At 48.1% G+C, this 20,935-nt stretch overlaps 1 protein-coding gene across 8 annotated transcripts in view; it reads left to right on the top strand.

Annotated features, from left to right (window-relative positions):
• The window catches only part of DST (dystonin), a 511,627-nt gene that overhangs the window by 47,415 nt on the left and 443,277 nt on the right, over positions 1-20,935 (top strand). For all 8 annotated transcript variants that reach the window (XM_043450645.1, XM_043450644.1, XM_043450646.1 and 5 more), the window contains exon 3: positions 5,353-5,553. In XM_043450645.1, the coding sequence (XP_043306580.1) occupies positions 5,353-5,553 (201 nt within the window). The remainder of the gene's footprint in view (positions 1-5,352; positions 5,554-20,935) is intronic.

Below are 20,935 nucleotides of genomic sequence, written 5' to 3' on the forward strand. Positions count from 1 at the left end.
AAAATCGTACAAATGAATTTATTTACAAAACAGAACTAGACTCACAGACATAGAAAATAAACGTACTGTTACCAAAGGGAAAAGGAGGGGAGGGATAAATTAGTAGTTTGGGATTAACAGATACATATTACTATAAGTAAAGTGGATAATCTACAAGGACCTATTGTATAGTGCCGGGAACTATACTCAAATACTTTGTAATAACCTATATGGGAAAGGAATCTGAAAAAGAATATATATGTGGGCATGTGCATGCTAAGTCGCTTCAGTTGTGTCCGACTCTTTGTGACCCCGTGGGTTGTAGCCCGCTAGCCTCCTCTGTCCATGGAATTCTCCAGGCAAGAATACTGGAGTGGGCTGCAATGCCCTTCTTCAAAGGATCTTCCCGACCCAGGGATCGAACCCGTGTCTCTTATGTCTCCTGCATTAGCAGTCTGGTTCTTTACCTTTACTACTAGCACCAGCTGGGGACCCTTATATATGTGTGTATGTATATATAATAAAAAAAGTTGGAGAAGGAAATAACCCACTCCAGTGTTCTTGCCTGGAGAATCCTATGGACAGAGGAGCCTGGCAGGCTACTGTCCATGGGGACACAAGAGTCGGACATGCCTTAGCAGCTAAACCACCATATATAATAAAATTATGGAATCATTGTGCTGTACACTGGAAACAGACACATTTTAAATCAACTATGCTTCAATAAAGAATTTAAAAAATGTAAAAACAGGGTGGCCTGAAAATGACAGAAGTCCATTACCAAGAGACTGCCGAGTGCCTGTCACCTACTGGTTGGAGGGCATGTTCAGTTCAGTTCAGTTCAGTCACTCAGTCGTGTCCGACTCTTTGCGACCCCATGAATTGCAGCATGCCAGGCCTCCCTATCCATCACCAACTCCCGGAGTTTACTCAAACTCATGTCCATTGAGTCGGTGATGCCATCCAGCCATCTCATCTTCTGTCGTCCCCTTCTCCTCCTGCCTTCAGTTTTTCCCAGCATCAGGGTCTTTTCAAATGAGTCAGCTCTTTGCATCAGGTGGCCAAAGTATTGGAGTTTCAGCTTCAGCATCAGCCCTTGAAGGGCATGTGGGTAAGATCAAATGACTGAAGGGGGAAGTGGACCTTATACCGATGCCATCAAAGCCTGTTAACACCTGTGAGAGCTTATAGCACCATCTGCTGTTTCAAAAGAAAATTTCCTTTTGTTAAAAGTCATGACTTGGGGACTTCCTGTTGGCACAGTGGATAAGAGTCTGCCTGCCAATGCAGGGGACACGGGTTCAATTCCTGGCCCTGGAAGATTCCATGTTCTGTGGAGCAGCTTTGTCCCTGCCCCGAAACTACTGAACCTGCACGCTGCAGCTGCTGACGGCCGGGCGCCTGGAGTCTGCTCACAGCAGGAGAAGCCAGTGCAGTGGGAAGCCTGTGCGCTGCAGTGCCGAGTAGCCCCAGTCGTTGGGGGGCTAGAGAAAGACCTCGCAAAGCACGCAAGAGCCAGCTCTGCCCAAAAGAAAGGAAATAAATAAATGAAATTGTTTTTAAAAGTCACGGCTTATTTTTTGATAGTGTTTAGAACGAGCACATGTAGTAAGCCCCAGTGCCCGCTCAGTGATGACCCCATGCCATTTGTGGTGTTGGTGGTCGTAGTTCTGAGCTGCTGGCAGATGAATTGGCACGTCAGGATCCAGGAAGTGGGCCTGTAGTAATAAACGGGGTAATGCATCGACTGCGTGCACTGATGTGTGTACTGTTCCAGGAGGCTCATGTGAACCGGCTCCTTTAAACACTGACCCCATGAGAGGCGAGTATTGTATGCATGGCAGAGGAAGAATCTGAGGCTCTGAGAAGTAGCGATCTCTGAGCTCCGAGATCATACACCTAGAAGTGGGAGAGCTGGGGCTCCAGCCCAGATAGTTTTGACTCTCAGGACAGTGATCGCCTGGGATGCTCTGGAGCGAAGAGCTCTCCTGATGACCGGGGAGGCTGGTGCCTCCGTGTGTCTGTCAGCGAGGCACACAATACAGAATTAATCCAATTCTGTATTGGATTAATAACATGCCTTAGTCTTCAAAAATATCTTTTATTTACACAAGCAATATACTTAATGATCATAGGCGACCCTTATGTTTTGCAGTATACCAGGCACTAAGTACTTTATTTATTCTTCTTAACAACTCTATGAATTAAGTAGTGTTTTTAAGCTCCATTTTACAGATGAGGATGTGGCTAAGCAACTCTTCAAGGTCACACAGCTAGGAAGTGACAGAGGCCGTCATGAGCCCAGATAGCCTGGCTGCTGTCTGTGTCCGGCCCTGTAGTCTTGTAAATAGTTATTTTAAAATAGTGCACGTGTATTTGGATATGAGATAAATCACAGAGGCTTATGTGATGGTGCTCAGAGCTTCACAAACGTGAAGATGGAATGAAAATTGAAGAAGTGTAGAAAAGACTGATTTAAACAGTTTCTAATTTTTATGTAAGCAATGCTTGACCATCTTCCTGGGCATACTTGGCAAAGTTCCTCTAGAGTAGCTACAGGGGTGTGGATTTACTGGGTTATTATTCTCCAGAATGACTACTAATGTTTTTTTTGGATCACTTTAAGCGAGTTCTATGTAGTTTTATTTCTGGAATTTGAAAGGCCTTTGAGGCCTTCTATTGGTAATAATAGAAAAGAAAGTGAAGTCGCTCAGTTGAGTCCGACTCTTTGCGACCCCATGGACTGTAGCCCACCAGGCGCCTCTGTCTGTGGGATTTTCCAGGCAAGAATACTGGAGTGGGTTGCCATTCCCTTCTCCAGGGGATCTTCCCCACCCAGGGATGGAACCCGGGTTTCCCACATTGTAGGCAGACGCTTTCCCGTCTGAGTGACCAAGGAAGTCTATTGGTAATAATAGGAGTTTAAGTAAAATCTGGTTACTGATTACTCCTAAGAGCACAAGAGGAGAGAATGTGCCTTCTTACCCGAGAAGCAGGCTTGGGTCTCTCCACTGGGACGGGAGCTAGTAAGCTGTCCCTGTTCATTCTGTCCATGCACACATTTCTGGAAATCGGTGCCACCTGGTGGTGACTGCACCCCTCAGCCGTCCTCAGTACACGGAGGGGACCGTCCAGGAACCTGTGTATTTAGACAGCAGCCTGGCTCCGCCAGCGACCTGGCTCCCTCCTCGCTGTTCTTTTGCAGCACCTTCTGTGCGACCCGGTGGTTCTTGGGACCCTGGGCACCTCCCGGCCCAGTGGGGGCTGTGAGGGCACCCCGTCAGCCTGTGCACAGAGGAGGGGGCCTCAGGCCCGTGTTTGCTGTGAGACGCGCAAGCCCAAACTGCGTTTCCTCCTGACTGCTTTCCGTTGACTTCCGAGCTCCTCTGCATGTCACCTGGACGTCTGTCCTTTCCCCTGTCACCCTGGCCTGGTGAGCAGGACCCCCTGGTCAGTGTCCACGGGGCCTCTCCCCCCTGCTTCCCCTGAAATCCATGCTCTCTCTTCTCCATGCCTTCACTGAAGTCTAAGTGTCTGTGTGTCTTCTAAAATTCAGAAGACCCACAAGCTCCAACGAGCCCTGCTTGGAGCCTTGGACGCCTCATCCGCTCTCACTTCCCACCAGACTTCTGAGTGTGGCTGGGCTCTGACCCTGGGAGGTCGTCCTGTTGCTGCATAAACACGCCATCCAGCCGGCCATCACCTACCCCTCTGTTCTTCCCTCTGTTGCTCCCGTGCCTGGAGCATAGACTCTATCCGCTCTGCACGTGCCGCTCGCCCCGCTGAGCTCAGCTTCATCCATTTATCCTCGTGTGGGATCTGCTGGGCCCACGTGCCCTGCGCTGCCGCCTGTCATCCATCCCAGTCTGCTCGTGAACTCTGCGGCCGGCTTCTGCTCTGCAGCAAAGCATCGGCCGTGCCAGGACAGGCATCATTTTATGGAATTCTGTGGTGTTTTCCAAAACCAGGTGCAAGATGGAACTTTCCTTGTCCAGCGAGTTGTCCTTATACTTACTTTACTTAAAAGAGAAGGGAAATTAATCTTTTGTTCAGCACCTGCTGTTTGCCAGATGCTGTGCTTAGAATTTTTAATATCCGTTGAAATTGACATGAAAGTCACTCAGTCGCCTCGGACTCTTTGCAACCCTATTGACTATACAGTCCCTGGAATTCTCCAGGCCAGAATACTGGAGTGGGGAGCCTTTTCCTTCTCCAGGGTATCTTCCCGACCCAGGGATTGAACCCAGGTCTCCCACATTGCGGGTGGATTCTTTACCAGCTGAGCCACCAGGGAAGCCCTTTAACATCTGTTACCTTACAAAAAACCCTGTGAGAGAAAGCAGAAACATACAGACTAGAGAACAAATGTATGGATACCAAGGGGGGAAGGAGGGTGGGGGGAAGTGGGAGGTTGAGATGGATACACATAGGCTATTGATACTGTGTGTAAAATAGATAAGTGATGGGAACAGAGTGTACGGCACAGGGAACTCTGCTCAGGGCTCTGTGGGACCTAAATGGGAAGGAAATTCAAAAAGAGGGGATGTATGCATATACATAGGGCTGATTCACTTTGCCGTACAGCAGAAAATAACATTGTAAAGCAACCATGTACTTCAACAAAAATTAATTAGAAAAGATAATAAAATTCTATGCATGTAGTAAAATAAAGGGTAAAAAAAACCCTTTGAGGAGAATGTTATCCATTTGTTAGACTAGAAAAGCTAAGTCATTAATATGTGTAGCTATAATGAGCAGCGTTTGGACCCTGGCCCATCTGACCTCCAAACCCACACTACACCGGCTAGTGAGTTTTAGGTCTTCACTTTAAAGTGTTGCTTGGTGATGCCTTGCATTCCTGGCCTGCCTTCCTGAAGGGAGGCAGAGCGGCCCTTTCTCGGGCCTGGGCCAGGTATTACTGGGTCCTGACCGCCCCCCATCATCATGGAGCCCCCTTCTTCACACTTAGTCTGACTGTGTGTGCAGAAGTAAAGCAGTATGTCTGCCTACTCTTTTTTTTAAAAACTGGCATTTCTGGGTTAAAAACAGTACTCTTTAAAAAAAAAAAATGTATTGAAGTGCAGTTGGTTTATGATGTACTAATTTCTGCTGTGCAGCAAAGTGACTCAGTTGTACATACATCTCTTCTTTTTCATATTCTTTTCCATGATGGTTTATCACAGGATATTGAGTATCGTTCCCTGCGCTTTATACGGTAGGACTCCCTTGTTTATTAAAAGCATCTCTCAATGTAGAGATCCGGAACCGGGTCTTGCCCCGCGTCGGGCTCCCTGTGGGTGGGCAGAGGGCTCCAGGGAACAGCGCAGCTGACCGGCACCAACCTGCGTGTGTCCGCTTTTGTCTCCTGCCCAGGGATTCCGATCCAGCCCCCGACACCTCCGCAGACGCGCCGCCGCCGCCGCCGCCGCCCGGCTGGAGGACGCCAAGCCCGCCGCGGAGGTCCCGGTGCAGAGTGAGCAGGACAGCGCGGCGCGGCGGCGGCGGCTCCGCAGGGGCGCGCGCGTCCCGCCGGAGTTCTACCAGAGCGTGCAGGGCGCCGCCGCCCGCAGACCGGTGAGTGGGGGGCCATCGCTCCAAGGGTGCTAGACGCGGCGTCGCCTGGAGCGGCCCTTCTCAGTCCCCAGAAATGGTCAGGCCAACCGGAAGCGTGCAGTTAGTCTCTGATCGTCCTGGCAGGTGGCATTGAGCTCAGCTCAGTGGAGTGTGGTTTCCCAGGAAGTCCTGGTCGCTGGTGGGAGGGGAGACTGAAAACTGGAGAATCCTGACCCTGAGCGCGGGGTCCAGAGCCTGGATGGGGCCGCAGGGTACCCCCGCCGAGGCCTGGCCATGGTGAGAGCTGGGCCAGGGACCCGGGGCCTCCGCAAAGCGGCGTCCGAGTTGGGAGGCCTGGGCGGAGGGCTGACCCTTCCTCTGCAGCTCCTGTTGGGGCGATGCTGGGGCGCTGCCTCCTCTGGGGTGGGCTTTCTGTTGCTCCCACAGGGCCATGCTCTCCTTTTCCAGGGAGTACCCTGGGTCTCTGTCAGCCAGACCGGACAGTTACCTGGGAAGTCACCTAGACAGTTACCTGGGAAGTCACCTGGATAATTACCTGGACAGTTAGCTGGGGAGTCACCTGGACAGTCACCTGGGAAGCGTAGGGCGCACCTGGAAGCCGGTCTCCCCTCCTCACCTCCTGAGCACGCTGTTCCATACGCTCTGACTGTCTGTCTCGGTTGGGGCTCTCGCCCAGGGACGTGTTGCCAGGCCTGTAACAGTGAAGGATTTGGGCCTTAGAAGCTGACATTTTAAAAAACTTGTAGAGGGTATTTCATGACTGCAGTAACCTTGCATTGCTTCAGTGTTGAAACAAGTTTTCCTGTGGGTCACTTCTGTGTCGTGGGGGCCCATGGTCGTCGTGACTCTGGTCAGCTGAAGGGAGCCGGCAAGATCTGACGTGATGATACGTCCCTGTGAATTGTGAAAACAGCCCTGCTGTTCATTCAGTGGGGTGACTGTGTAGCAAATGTGTGTGGAGTTTGCTCCCAGGCTAGCGACAGTAGCAAGAAGCTGAATTTCTTTACAGAAAAGGTCCTGTTTAACCATGTGTAAGATAAGCACGTATTTAGAGAGTCTTCCTTTCATGCTTGAATAAAGCAAAGGCTAAGCAGAATTTGGTATCTACATGGAGCAAAATGAAATAGTAGGAAAATTTATCCATTCAACAAACAAAATTTTTTATACCGGAAATAAGGGATACATGGACATATATTAACTAACATTACTGAGGGCTTATTTGTGGCCCAGGCATTGTTCTACGTGACTCACTTAGCAAGTTTCTGAGGTGGAGGCTGGTATTATCCCCGTTTTCTGGTTGATGAAACAGAGCCCCAGAGAGGGTCATGACTTGCCTGAGTTCACCCAGGGGCTGGGGCAGAGGCCAGGGTCTGGGTCACGGGCTCTGGAGTCCCAGCACCTCTCTGCAGGCTGCCACCTTCCTGCTTCCTGGGCCTCCCGGCCCCGTTGGTGGACCGACATGGTCACAAGTAAGCAGGGCAGGCCCACGTTAGCGAGCCTGAGACTCCTGAGACCTCCTGAGAGAGGAGTCGAGCAGGTGGGAAGCAGAGGGCAGCGTCTCTGATGAGCAGGGCAGACACAGAAGCCCGGACACCCGATGATGCGGCAGGCTCGGGGCAGCTCAGCAGTGCTGGTAGATGAGACCAGGTCTCCCTGGGCGTTAGGGGGTGTCTCAGGCTAAACAGTGGGGCTTATCTTCTGCAACATGGTCCTGTTGAAGGTAGGGCTCTCCTGCTTGGTTTTCCTGCTCAGAATCTAGCTAACTGTGCCTCCCGATTGCCCCACATGGATGGAGAGCTAAGTCGGCGTCACCGTGCCCTTATTTTCCCCTGGGCCCTGTGCCCGACTGCCGCGGTGGTCAGACGCGGTCCCCACGCCTGGATCACCTCGCCTTGCTCTCCGTTTGCCTGGTGACTTCCAGTCCACCTTGGCCACTGACTCGTCATCAGGCAACCTGCTCAGGAAAGTCTTATCTGATCCTTCCTGTGACAGTGACGTGCGCTCTGTCCTGGTCTTCGGCCCTCTGCCCTGATGTTCGGCAGAGCAGTTACTCAGGTGAGAAAGGCAGGCTCTGTAGTGAGACTGACGCAGGTTTGCCTCCCCTCTGCCGTGGACCCGGCAGGAAGCAGTTTTCATGCTGAGAGTTTTATGTAAGGACTGCCCAGAAGCATGAGTAGGGCTGCGATGGTCCAGCCAGCTTCGTGTGGAACCTGTCTACTGCTTACCCACCACTCCTGGCCTGCTGGGGCGGCAGCAGGCAGCCGTCTTGCTGGGTCCTGGCGGAAAGGCTGCTTTCCAGGAGCCGTGGCTGAGTGCTGCAGCCCGCCAGAGCCCGCTGAGTCAGGAGGAGGGCAGGGGGCAGGTGCCCCGCTTTTCCATGACCCCACCCTGCAGGATGGCAGAGGGCAGGGGGCGTGAGTGATGTGGATCTCAGAGCTCAGCACCCCGACGACAAGGGGGCAGGATGAGCAGTGTGGGGGACAGACAGGGACCTTGGAGGGTAAAGAACACACATGATCATCTTTACCCAGCTGTCCAGCTCCTGGAGACCCAGCCTTCTTATTGTGGAGTCATCATAGCAACAGTGGCCTCCTTGACGGGTGAGGATGAACTGACGTGTGGAGGTGATGGCCTGCTTGGCATCAACACTCAGGATGTAGTGATAGCTTCATTTTCTTTCCTCCCAGACCTTGACTTCCCTGGGGGCCGAGTCTGATCTAGACTGTCTCCTGGTAAACGGTGTCTGGTGCATTTTACGGAATGAATGGATGAATGATGTGTACAGATGACACAACCTATGCCCTCCAGTATCTAGACAACAGAGGGGTTTTTTCCTTTTAGCCCCCAGATGGGGTGGTCAGGGAGCAACTACTTCGAGACAGGACTGAGTTGGGCTTAAGTACACGTACGAATTGGACAGGCCGCCGAGGTCAGGTCTGGGAGGGCGCTGAGACCCGTCTGGCTGGATGTGGGGCTTTATGAGAAACGTACGGGATGACGCTGGAGAGAGAGAGGGGGCCATGATACCACTGCATTTAAACTGCATTTTCTGTGCATCATGGAGGCCCCGGAGGAGGTGAGCCGTCATTAGAGCAGGATTTTAGGAACTGAGCGCAGCCGGGCATGGCCGAGTCGGCAGGCAGTGGTCCCAGGGGTCTGGCGCCTGGTGTTTGGGACCTGAACGTGGGCTTCGCCGGCCGCTCTGCGCCGCCATCTGGTGGTGACTTCCAGTGGGGACGCTGCGGGTGGCCTTTGCCCTCGCTGCAGAAGGCTTCGTTGGGAGGCAGTGGGGTTGGAGGGCAGGAAGGGGCGGTGGGGGCTGTCTGTTGTGAGTGAGCGGGAAGGACGTTGCAGGAGCTTTCTCTGCGCAGGTCAAGCTCACCTCCTCCATCCGTGTGCGGCTCCTTGGGGTCGTTCTGGGGACTGGAGGTTGGCAGAGCTGGTGGCACAGCCATGCTGACGTTTCTTTGCATGCTGTACGGGGATGTGAGCGCCAGCCTCCAGTACCCCTCCGGGCGGGGTTGGGTCCAGCCTGTAGGCCTCTGGGCACCGCCTCTTCTCCAACTGGCACGGTGGGGCTGGCCAGGGGCGGTGGTTCAGGAGTCATGTTACTGCGGTGCCCTGGAGGCAGCTCTCATGGGGGCCTGGAGGTGGAATAAGGGTACATACATCAGCTGTGCCGACTCGGGGTTGTGTGAGGGACTTTACGGGAAGCACCTTTCTGGCATCAGTCTGAGTGAGCAACAGGCCCACGAGTCTGCAGGACTGACGCCGGATGTCACTGTGAGGAGCTGACTCAGAAAGCCTGACAGTGTAGTTTCAGCCAGGAAGCGCCCGAGCCGCGGGCGATGCATTATATGTCACCGTCTTAGCGGCTCCGGCCTGTGTACTTGTTCTGTGTGTAGCTTTTACACTCCAGTGTGGCTCTGAGAATTTGTAATAGAGATCACTAATATAAATGAAGTTAATAATACATGTGATTTTTTTTCCCCTCTCTTTTGGGAAAATGAGATGTTTCTAAGAGTGAGTAAGGCAAACATCTATCCTGATTTTCTCTCTTGGGTCTTTGGAGTTATCCTGTACACGAAGACACGTCGCTGGAACATTAAGGAATTTTTACCACCTTGAAGCAGAAAAGATAACTAGATCCAGATCTCCTTTGGTTCTCTAGTATTTTGACTTTGCAGAGCATTTGGGGGTCTGACTCCTAGAGGCTGAAACCCCATCCCACCATCCCCGGGGTGGGTGCCGGCGTCACCGCACACTCGCTCCCTCCCGCCCCCAGGAGCACACGGCTCTGGGCCCTTTTACCTCCCCAGTCGTTCTCTGGGGCAGGTGCTGACTTTCCAGAGGAGGAAGCTTGTCAAGGTCACATAGCTGGTGGATGACAGAATGAAGACGTAAGCCCAGGAGTTCCTACCAGAGCACATGGAATAGAGAGGTTCAGATGATCCTATTTCTAGGGCTAGAGGTTTATCCTCATGTATCGTATTTTCATCACATTAAGTCTCGGTTTTCCTACATGTGTAGATGTTTTTTAACTTTTGCATCCGTCAGTACCCATTTTTAAATGGCGTTGAGCAGCACAGATAAGCCCTAAACCTCTTTCTGGCCGCACTTTTCTGTGAGCCCGGCCTCCTGGGGCAGAGGGCCTGGGAGGCAGCAGGAGCGTTCCTGCCCTCACGTGAACCTGTTAACGTAGAACACACAGGGGGATCGGAACTCGAGAGCACCGGCAGATAACCAGGTGCCCTGACTCTGACCCTGTTATGCTTTATAGATCCCAGTTTTGTGCACATTTCAGCCTCATCGCCAGCATTTCCTTGACTCAGAGCCTCTGACTCTTGCAGTGGCGGCGGTGAAGGACTCTGATTAAAAACCACCAGCGCCTCCAGGCACCGGCCAAGCGGTCACCAACTCTCCCTGCTGGCAAAAACCAAGGCTTCTGTCCTTCACTCTGGGGCCCCTGCCCTGAGTCACTGGATAATCAAGCTTGGTATTTTTAAAAAAAGCTTATTGAAGTATCGTTGATTCAGTGGTGTGTTAATTTCTGTTGTACAGTAAGGCGATTCATATGTACTTGATTCGTAGGTACAGGAAGGTGATTCAGATAATGCCATAACGTACACAGGACTGGGGAAACAGACTCTGAGAGGGCACAAACAAAACCTGGTGTGCACCAGGACCCAGGAGAAAGGAGCAGTGACCCACAGGAGACTGGCCCAGATGGCCTGTGAGCGCACAGGAGTCTCCGGCAGAGGCGTGGGCTGGAGGTGGCCTGCTGGGGGTCTGGGGCACTGAGTGCCGCAGTGCAGGAACAGGACCTTCTGAAGGAGGTCACCAGTATTTTAATTCAGTTCAGTTCAGTCGCTCAGTCGTGTCCAATTCTTTGCAACCCCATGAACCGCAGCACGCCAGGCCTCCCTGTCCATCACCAACTCCTGGAGTTGACTCAAACTCATGTCCATTGAGCTGGTGATGCCATCCAACCATCTCATCCTCTGTTGTCCCCTTCTCCTCCCACCTTCAATCTTTCCCAGCATCAGGGTCTTTGCCAATGAGTCAGTTCTTCACATCAGGTGGCCAAAGTATTGGAGTTTCAGCTTCAACATCAGTCCTTCCAATGAATATTCAGGACTGATTTCCTTTCGGATGAACTGTTTGGATATCCTTGCAGTCCAAGGGACTCTCAAGAGTCTTCCCCAACACCACAGTTCAAAAGCATCAGTTCTTCGGGGCTCAGTCAGTTCTGTTAGTTCAGTCGCTCAGTTGTGTCTGACTCTTTGCAACACCATGAACCGCAGCACGCCAGGCCTCCCTGTCCGTCATCAACTCCTGGAGTCCACCCAAACCCATGTCCATCGAGTCAAATATGCTGTCTAGGTTTGTCATAGGTTTTCTTCCAAGGAGCAAGGATCTTTTAATTTCATGGCTGCAATCACCGTCTTCAGTGATTTTGGAACCCCCAAAGATAAAGTCTGTCACTGTTTCCATTGTTTCCCCACCTATTTGCCATGAAGTGATGGGGCCGGATGCCATGATCTTAGTTTTCTGAATGTTGAGTTTTAAGCCAGCTTTTTCACTCTCATCTTTCATGTTCATTAAGAGGCTCTTTACTTCTTCTTTGCTTTCTGCCATAAGGGTGGTGTCATCTGCATATCTGAGGTTATTGATATTTCTCCCGGTAATCTTGATTTCAGTGTGTGCTTCATGCAGCCTGGCTATTCACATGATGTACTTTGCATATAAGTTAAATAAGCAGGGTGACAGTTTATAGCCTTGATGTGTTCCTTTCCTGATTTGGAACTAGTCTGTTGTTGCATGTCCAGTTCTAACTGTTGCTTTTTGACCTGCATACAGGTTTCTCAGGAGGAAGGTCAGGTGGTCTGGTATTCCCATTTCTTGAAGAATTTTCTACACTTTGTTGTGATCCACACAGTCAAAGGCTTTGGCACAGTCAGTAAAGCAGAAGTAGGTGTTTTTCTGAAATGCTCTTGCTTTTTCTGTGATCCAGCAGATGTTGGCAATTTAATCTCTGGTTCCTCTGCCTTTTCTAATACCAGCTTGAACATCTGGAAGTTCATGGTTCACGTACTGTTGAAGCCTGGCTTGGAGAATTTTGAGCATTACTTTGCCAGCATCTGAGATGAATGCAGTTGTGCAGTAGTTTGAACATTCTCTGGCATTGCCTTTCTTTGGGACTGGAATGAAAACTGACTTTTTCCAGTCCTGTGGCCACTGCTGAGTTTTCTAAATTTGCTGGCATATTGAATGCAGCATTGTCACAGCATCATCTTTTAGGATTTGAAATAGCTCAACTGGAATTCCATCATCTCCACTAGCTTTGTTCGTAGTGATGCTTCCTAAGGCCCACTTGGCTTCGCATTCCAGGATGTCTGGCTCTAGGTGACTGATCACACCATCGTGGTTATCTGGGTCCTGAAGATTTTTTTTGTATAGTTCTTCCTGCCACCTCTTCTTAATATCTTCTGCTTCTGTTAGGTTCATTCCATTTCTGTCTTTTATTGATCCCATCTTTGCATGAGATGTTCCTTTGGTATCTCTAATTTTCTTGAAGAGCTCTCTAGTCTTTCCCATTCTATTGTTTTCCTCTATTTCTTTGTACTGATCACTGAGTAAGGCTTTCTTACCTCTCCTTGCTATTCTTTAGAACTCTGCATTCAGATGAGTTTATCTTTCCTTTTCACCTTTGCATTTTGCTTCTCTTCTTTTCTCAGCTGTTCATAAGGCCTCCTCAGACAGCCATTTTGCCTTTTTGCATTTCTTTTGCTTGAGGATGGTCCTGATCCCTGCCTTCTGTACAGTGTCACGAACCTCTGTCCATAGTTCTTCAGGCGCTCTGTCTATCAGATCTAATCCCTTGCATCCATTTCTTACTTCCACTGTATAATGGAAAGGGATTTGATTTAGGTCATATCTGCATGGTCTAGTGGTTTTCCCTTCTTTTTTCAATTTAAGTCTGAATTTTGCAATAAGGAGTTCATGATCTGAGCCACAGTCAGCTCCCGGTCTTGTTTTTGCTGACTGTGTAGAGCTTCTCCATCTTTGGCTGCAAAGAATATAATCAGTCTGATTTCCATCTTGACCACCTGGTGACGCCCATGTGTAGAGTCTTCTCTTGTGTTGTTGGAAGAGGGTGTTTGCTATGACCAGTGTGTTCTCTTGGCAAAACTCTGTTAGCCTTTACTGTTTCATTTGTAGTCCAAGGTCTGTTATTCCAGGTATCTCTTGACTTCCTACATTTGCATTCCAGTCCCCTGTTATGAAAAAGACATCTTTTTGGGGTGTTAGTTCTAGAAGATCATGTAGGTCTTCATAGAACCGTTCAGTTTCAGCTTCTTCAGCATTACTGGTTGGGGCTTAGACTTGGATTACTGTGATATTCAATGGTTTGCCTTGGAAATGAACAGAGATCATTCTGTCATTTTTGAGATTGCATACCAGTACTGCATTTTGGACTCTTTTGTTGACTATGATGGCTACTCCATTTCTTCTAAGGGATTTTTGCCCACAGTAGTAGATATAATGGTCATCTGAGTTAAATTCACCCAGTCCAGTCCATTTTAGTTTGCTGATTCCTAAAATGTCGACGTTCACTCTTGCCATCTCCTGTTTGATGACTTCCAATTTGCCTTGATTCATGGACCTAACATTCCAGGTTCCCATGCGATATTGCTCTTTATAGCTTCGGACTTCACTTCTCTCACCAGTCACATCCACAACTGGGCATTGTTTTTGCTTTGGCTCCATCTCTTCATTCTTTCTGGAGTTATTTCTCCACTGATCTCCCGTAGCATATTGGGCACCTACCGACCTGGGGAGTTCATCTTTCAGTGTCCTATCATTTTGCCTGTTCATACTGTTCATACTTGAGAACTGGGGTTCTCAAGGCAAGAATTCTGAAGTGGTGTGCCATTCCCTTCTCCAATGGACCACGTTTTGTCAGACCTCTCCACCATGACCTGTTTGTCTTGGGTGGCCCTAGACAGCATGACTCACAGCTTCATTGAGTTAGACAAGTCTGTGGTCCATGTTTGATTAATTTTCTGTGATTGTGGTTTTCATTCTGTCTGCCCTCTGAGGGATAAGCATAAGAGGCTTACGGAAGCTTCCTGATGAGAGAAGCTGACTGTGGGGGAAACTGGGTCTTATTCTGATGGGTGGGGCCATGCTCAGTAAATCTAATCTAATTTTCTGAGATGGGCGGGGCTGTGTTCCCTCCCTGTTGTTTGACCTGAGAGCAAACTCAAGGGGTTAGATCTGATAGACAGAGTGCCTGAAGAACTATGGACAGAGGTTCATGACATTGTACAGGAGGCAATGATCAAGACCATCCCCAAGAAAAACAAATGCAAAAAGGCAAAATGGTTGTCTGAGGAGGCCTTACAAATAGCTGAGAAAAGAAGAGAAGCTAAAGGCAAAGGATAAAAGGAAAGATATACCCATTTGAATGCAGAGTTCCAGAGAATATCAAGTAGAGATAAGAAAGCCTTCCTCAGTGATCAGTGCAAAGAAACAGAGGAAAACAATAGAATGGGAAAGACTAGAAATCTCTTCAAGAAAATTAGACATACCAAGGGAACATTTCATGCAAGTTCAGTTCAGTTCAGTCTCTCAGTCATGTCCGATTCTTTGCGACCCCATGAACCGCAGCAGGCCAGGTCTCCCTGTCCACCACCAACTCCTGGAGTCCGCCCAAATCCACGTCCATTGAGTTGGTGATGCCGTCCAACCATCTCATCCTCTGTCGTCCCCTTCTCCTCCTGCCCTCAATCTTTCCCAGCATCAGGGTCTTTTCCAATGAGTCAGCTCTAAGCATCAGGTGGCCACAGTATTGGAGTTTCGGCTTCAGCATCAGTCCTTCCAGTGAACATCTAGGACTGACCTCCTTTAGGATGGACTGGTTGGATCTCCTTGCAGTCCAAGGGACTCTCAAGAGTCTTCTCCAACACCACAGTTCAAAAGCATGAATTCTTTGGCGCTCAGCTTTCCTTATAGTCCAACTCTCACATCTATACATGACCACTGGAAAAACCATAGCCTTGACTAGATGGACCTTTATTGACAAAGTAATGTCTCTGCTTTTTAATATGCTGTCTAGGTTGGTCACAACTTTCCTTCCAAGGAGCAAGCGTCTTTTAATTTCATGGCTGCAATCACCATCTGCCGTGATTTTGGAGCCTGGAAAAATAAAGTCAGCCACTGTTTCCACTGTTTCCCCATTTATTTGCCATGAAGTGATGGGACCGGATGCCATGATCTTAATTTTCTGAATGTTGAGCTTTAAGTCAACTTTTTCACTCTCCTCTTTTCACCTTCATCAAGAGGGTCTTTAGCTCCTCTTCACTTTCTGCCATAATGGTGTTGTCAGCTGCATATCTGAGGTTATTGATATTTCTCCCACCAATCTTGATTCCAGCTTGTGCTTCCTCCAGCCCAGCATTTCTCATGATGTACTCTGCATATAAGTTAAATAAGCAGGGCGACAATATACAGCCTTGATGTACTCCTTTTCCTGTTTGGAACCAGTCTGTTGTTCCATTTCCAGTTCTAACTGTTGCTTCCTGACCTGCATACAGGTTTCTCAAGAGCAGGTCAGGTGGTCTGGTATTCCCGTCTCTTTCAGAATTTTCCATAGTTTATTGTGATCCACACAGTCAAAGGCTTTGGCATAGTCAATTATGCAGAAATAGATGTTTCTCTGGAACTCTTTTGCTTTTTTGATGATCCAGCAGATGTTAGCAATTTGACCTCTGGTTCCTCAGCCTTTTCTAAAACCAGCTTGAACATCTGGAAGTTCACAGTTCACGTATTGCTGAAACCTGGCTTGGAGAATTTTGAGCATTACTTTACTAGCGTGTGAGATGAGTACAATTGTGTGGTAGTTTGAGCATTCTGTGGCATTGCCTTTCTTTGGGATTGGAATGAAAACTGAGCTTTTCCAGTCCTGTGGCCACTGCTGAGTTATCCAAATTTGCTGACATATTGAATGCAGCACTTTCACAGCATCATCTGTCAGGATTTGAAATAGCTCAGCTGGAATTCCATCACCTCCACTAGGGTAGTTTGTAGTGGTGCTTCCTAAAGCCCACTTGACTTCACATTCCAGGATGTCTGGCTCTAGGTGAGTGCGAGTGATCACACTATCATGATTATCTGGGTCGTGAAGATGTTTTTTGTACAGTTCTGCTGTGTATTCTTGCCACTTCTTCTGAATATCTCCTGCTTCTGTTAGGTCCATACCATTTCTGTCCTTTATTGAGCCCATCTTTGCATGATATGTTCCCTTGGCATCTCTAATTGTCTTGAAGAGATCTGTAGACTTTCCCATTCTATTATTTTCCTCTACTTCTTTGCGTTGATCACTGAGGAAGGCTTTCTTATCTCTCCTTGCTATTCTTTGGAACTCTGCATTCAAATGGGAGTATCTTTCCTTTTCTTCTTTGCTTTTTGCTTCTCTTCTTTTCACAGCTATTTGTAAGGCCTCCTCAGACATCCATTTTGCTTTTTTGCATTTCTGTTTCTTGAGGATGATCTTGATTCCTGTCTCCTGTACAGTGTCACGAACCTCCATCCATAGTTCATCAGGCTCTCTGTCTATCAGATCTAGTCTCTTAAATCTATTTCTCACTTCCACTGTATAGTCATAAGATAGGCACAATAAAGGACAGAAATGGTATGGACCTAATAGAAGCAGAAAAAATTGAGAAGAGGCCACAAGAATACCCAAAAGAACTATACAAAAAAGATCTTCAGGACCCAGGTAACCAGGATGGTGTGATCACTCACCTAGAGCCAAACATCCTGGAATGCGAAGTCAACTGGGCCTTAGGAAGCATCGCTGGGAACAAAGCTCGTGGAGGTGATGGAATTCCAGTTGATCTATTTCCAATCCTAAAAGATGATGCTGTGAAAGTGCTGCTTTCAACATGCCAGCAAATTTGGATAACTCAGCAGTGGCCACAGGGCTGGAAAAGGTCAGTTTTCATTCTAATCCCAATTAAAGGCAATGCCAGCGAATGTTCAAACTGCCACACAATTGCACTCATATTAGATGCTAGCGAAGTAATGCTCAAAATTCTCCAAGCCAGGCTTCAGCAATACATGAACCGTGAACTTCCAGATGTTCAAGCTGGATTTAGAAAAGGCAGAGGAACCAGAGATCAAATGGCCAACATCCGTGAATCATTTGTTCATATGTACATATATGTACATTTACATGTTTGTATTCTTTTCATATTCTTTTCCATTATGGTTTACCCTAGCATGTTGAACATGGTTCCCGGTGTTATAGGACCTTGTTGTTCGTCCGTCCTGCATGTAATAGTTTGCGTCTGTTAGTCCCAGACTCCCCGTCCACCTCTCCACCACCCCACCCTGTTTGGCAGCAACAATCTGTTCTTGATGTCTGCGAGTCTGAGTCTTGCTTCTGTTTTGTAGATAAGTTCATTTGTGTCATATTGTGTCATATTTTAGATTCCACATATAGGTCATATCATGATATTTGTCTTTCTCTTTCTGAGTTTCTTTACTTGGTATGATCATCTCTGGGTCCATTCATGTTACTGCAGATGGCATTGGTCATTCTTTTTTATGACTGAGTAGTATCCCATTGTTTATATGTACCACTTATTTATCCGTTCATCTGTTGATGGACACTTGGGTTGTTTCCATGTTTTTAGCTTGGTACGTTTCACTCAGGTTGGAGGACAGGGTGGCTTAGCACAGATGACTCTGATCTTGATTTCTGAAAGGTGAATACTGGGGAAAAAGCTGTTTTGGGTAGAGGAGTAGAAATCAAATTTCCAGTTTGGATATGTTAAGTCTGAAACATCTACTAGGTTTCCTATGGTCTGGACTTCATGGAGTCATTAGTTTCAATACATGGATGCTGTCAAAGCCATGAGACTGGGTAGGATGGCCCAGGAAGTGAATACTGATGGAGAAGGGAGCTGAGGTCTGAGCTGAGTTGGGGAGGTCCTCCGTAGCTGAGAGGTTGGGAAGAGGGTGGAGGTTCCTTTAACTTCCAATGCCTTCCTCAGAATTAGAGAGTCAGAGAGCAGAGGGGTGGTCAGCAGAGATGGGGAGTAGGGTCAGGGAAAATGGAGTTTAAAACAGCACACATATCTGAATACGTCTTTTGTTTTCAGTGACATCGGAAAAGAAACCGTTGAATATACAAAAAAAAAAAAAAAAAAAGAAGGAAAAGAAAAAAAATTATAGATGCCTTAGGCAGAGGTGGGTCCAGGGCTGTTGACTTTGATTGAAGGAAGTGTGTATTTGGCCCAGAAAAGGCATCTCAGGTAGGACCTGGAAAGGATTTACCAGGCAGGCAGATTTCCCCTCCCAGCCCTGCCCTTTCTCCTACCAGAACACTTCCTTGACCTCACTCTTCCTTCTCTTGTTGGAGTTTGTTTTCAAGTCTTGGAGAAATTTTCTGTTTTTTTCTTTGCAGCTTGGGTGATTGTAAGGGTGCAAGATACTTTGGAACACTGCATTGTTTTTATTTTCTTTAAGTTAATATTAACAGGATATCAGGTCATCTTTGTAATTGGGAGCTCACTGCTGTGTAGCAAAGACTAACCAGACCTCCGAGATCTCACTGAGAATGTAGGATGTTCCTCTCTCCCTTTCCTGCTTGGTGACTAAGGCGGTCTTCCCTTTTCCTCTCCTTTCCCCACGTGGAGCCCCCTGTAGCTTTATTTGCATAACCTCAGGACACTGCCCTTTGTGGAGAAGGCTTACTTACAGCTCACACTTTCCTTTGGCTTAATTAATTGGCAGACACAGAGCTCCTAAAGGAAATGTTTGTTTCCTTTTCCTCTTTGGAGTTCTAGAGAATGCATTGAATGAATAAAGTCAAATTTCTTCTGCTGACTGCTTCGGAAGGATTTTGTGGACTAATATCCATTCAGCTTACTGAGTCTTTGCTCATTGTTACCCCTTACAGGACCCTACCAAAGATTTCATTTATTATAAATTTACTGTCAGTAGGTATAAGAATAATCAGTGCCTGGGAGCTTGCAGGGTAGGTGGTCTATATAAATGAATGGTGCTGATATAGATAAAGTTTAATTTCTCAAGCAACTCACGAAACCAAGATGAGCTTGGTGACGGGATTCACGTGCTCTGCTTGGGGAGAAATAAGCACATTCTCATTCTTCTAACTGCTGATTCTTTCTGACATCCGTATTTTGATGGCAGCAAGGCCTGTGGCTATTCTGTTCATCTTGTACTCAGCATCATCCCTTGTTTTAAAACGTTTAAATTCTTTAAATTCCAGGCAAAGAAAGCTTATAGACATTTTTAAAATTAGAAAGTTTTTTATTGTTATTTAAAAAATATTTATGTATTGTTCTGGCCATGTTGGGTCTTAGTTGCAGCAGGCGGGATCTTTCTCTGTGGCACATGAACCTCTAGTTGTGGTACTTGGGCTCAGTAGCTGTGGTACTTGGGCTCAGTAGTTGTGGTACTTGGGCTCAGTAGTTGTGTTGGACAGGCTTAGTTGCTCCGGGGCATGTGGGATCTTTGTTCTCTGATCAGGGATCAACCTCTGTCCCCCACGTTGCAAGGCAGATTTTTAACCATTGGTCCACCTGGGAAGTCCCTATTTTTTATTTTCTAAATTATTTTCTTTAGTCTTCCTTTTCCAGAAAAACTTTAGATAGCCACTTGTGCCTTTAAAGTTTTCATGGACAGTGGTGGATCAAAGAGCTGAAAAGACCTTGCCTTCAGAGATGGTCTAGTTGATTACTCTGCGTTTAACCAGAAAAATCTTTCCTTCTAACCAGAATGATTGTTAAATTGTTCCAGCAAGATGGGTATAGATTTCTTTATTTTAAAGGACACACTTAGAGCTTCCTTTGGAGTTCTGTTTGATGTGTGACATTGGCCTTTGCCCGGGGTGCCCTTTTGATCTTGGCCTGAATGCTGTGGGTTACAGCGATGCTGTCCGTGAAGATGCTGAAGCAGCGCTCCTGCAGCTCTGGGTCCCCTCCGTTCTTGAGAAATCAAACTGCGAAAGACCTGGAGCTCCTCCAGGGCCTCAGTTGGGAGGCCTCCCGTGGTCTGATGGCTTGGGTTTGTAGCCAGTTCATCCCACTTGAGAATCAAAGTGCGGTTTCTTTTCTGGGTCACGAATCCATCTCTCTGGACCTTTTTTCTCCAGCCCAGTCCTCAGGTTTCCCAAATATCACTGTTGTGCTCCTCTCCGCCCCCTCCTGGTGAGCGGCACGGATCCATCTGATCTCTCTCGGTAGTGGCTCTTCGTTTTTGTTTTTTTTATCTTTTCCTTTCTCCAGTTGTGTGGTGGGGATCGCGGTTAAAAAGAAAATCCGACTATGGAAATTGAGCAGCGGGCCATAGCCGAACCAAATTTAGTTTGTGCCTTGGGAGAGGAGAGGTCAATTCTGGAAACGATAGTGATACTTCAGAACTACTACTTTGCAGTAACTCTTGTGAATGAAGAATGCTGCGTGCCATGGTACTGAGCAGAGGGTGTTTCAATCATCCAGCCACACGCATTACGATGGTGAGCCCTGAGGGAACTCGGGGGGAGACAGTGTGCTCGCCATCAACCATCAGCTGCTGCAGCCCCCTGCCCCCCGCAGCAGGGCCTCTGAGGAGACCCGGGGTGAGGATGGCAAGATTCTGGCCCCAGACAGCTGAAGTGCAGACCAAAGGGATGGTTTCAGTGAGCCCAGATTCTTGCACCTACCTTCCCATACATAGCAAAGCGCTAAATTCGTTAACTTGAGATGTCTGGCTTTCTTTAATTGGCAGTCACCTTTTGCTGTTCCGTGCAGCTGATCTTTGTTGCAGAAACTCCTGGATATCCTGGCCCCTCCCTTGCTTCTTCAGA

The sequence above is a fragment of the Cervus canadensis genome, chromosome 28 (assembly GCF_019320065.1).
Source record: "Cervus canadensis isolate Bull #8, Minnesota chromosome 28, ASM1932006v1, whole genome shotgun sequence".
Classification (NCBI taxonomy): Eukaryota; Metazoa; Chordata; class Mammalia; order Artiodactyla; family Cervidae; genus Cervus; species Cervus canadensis.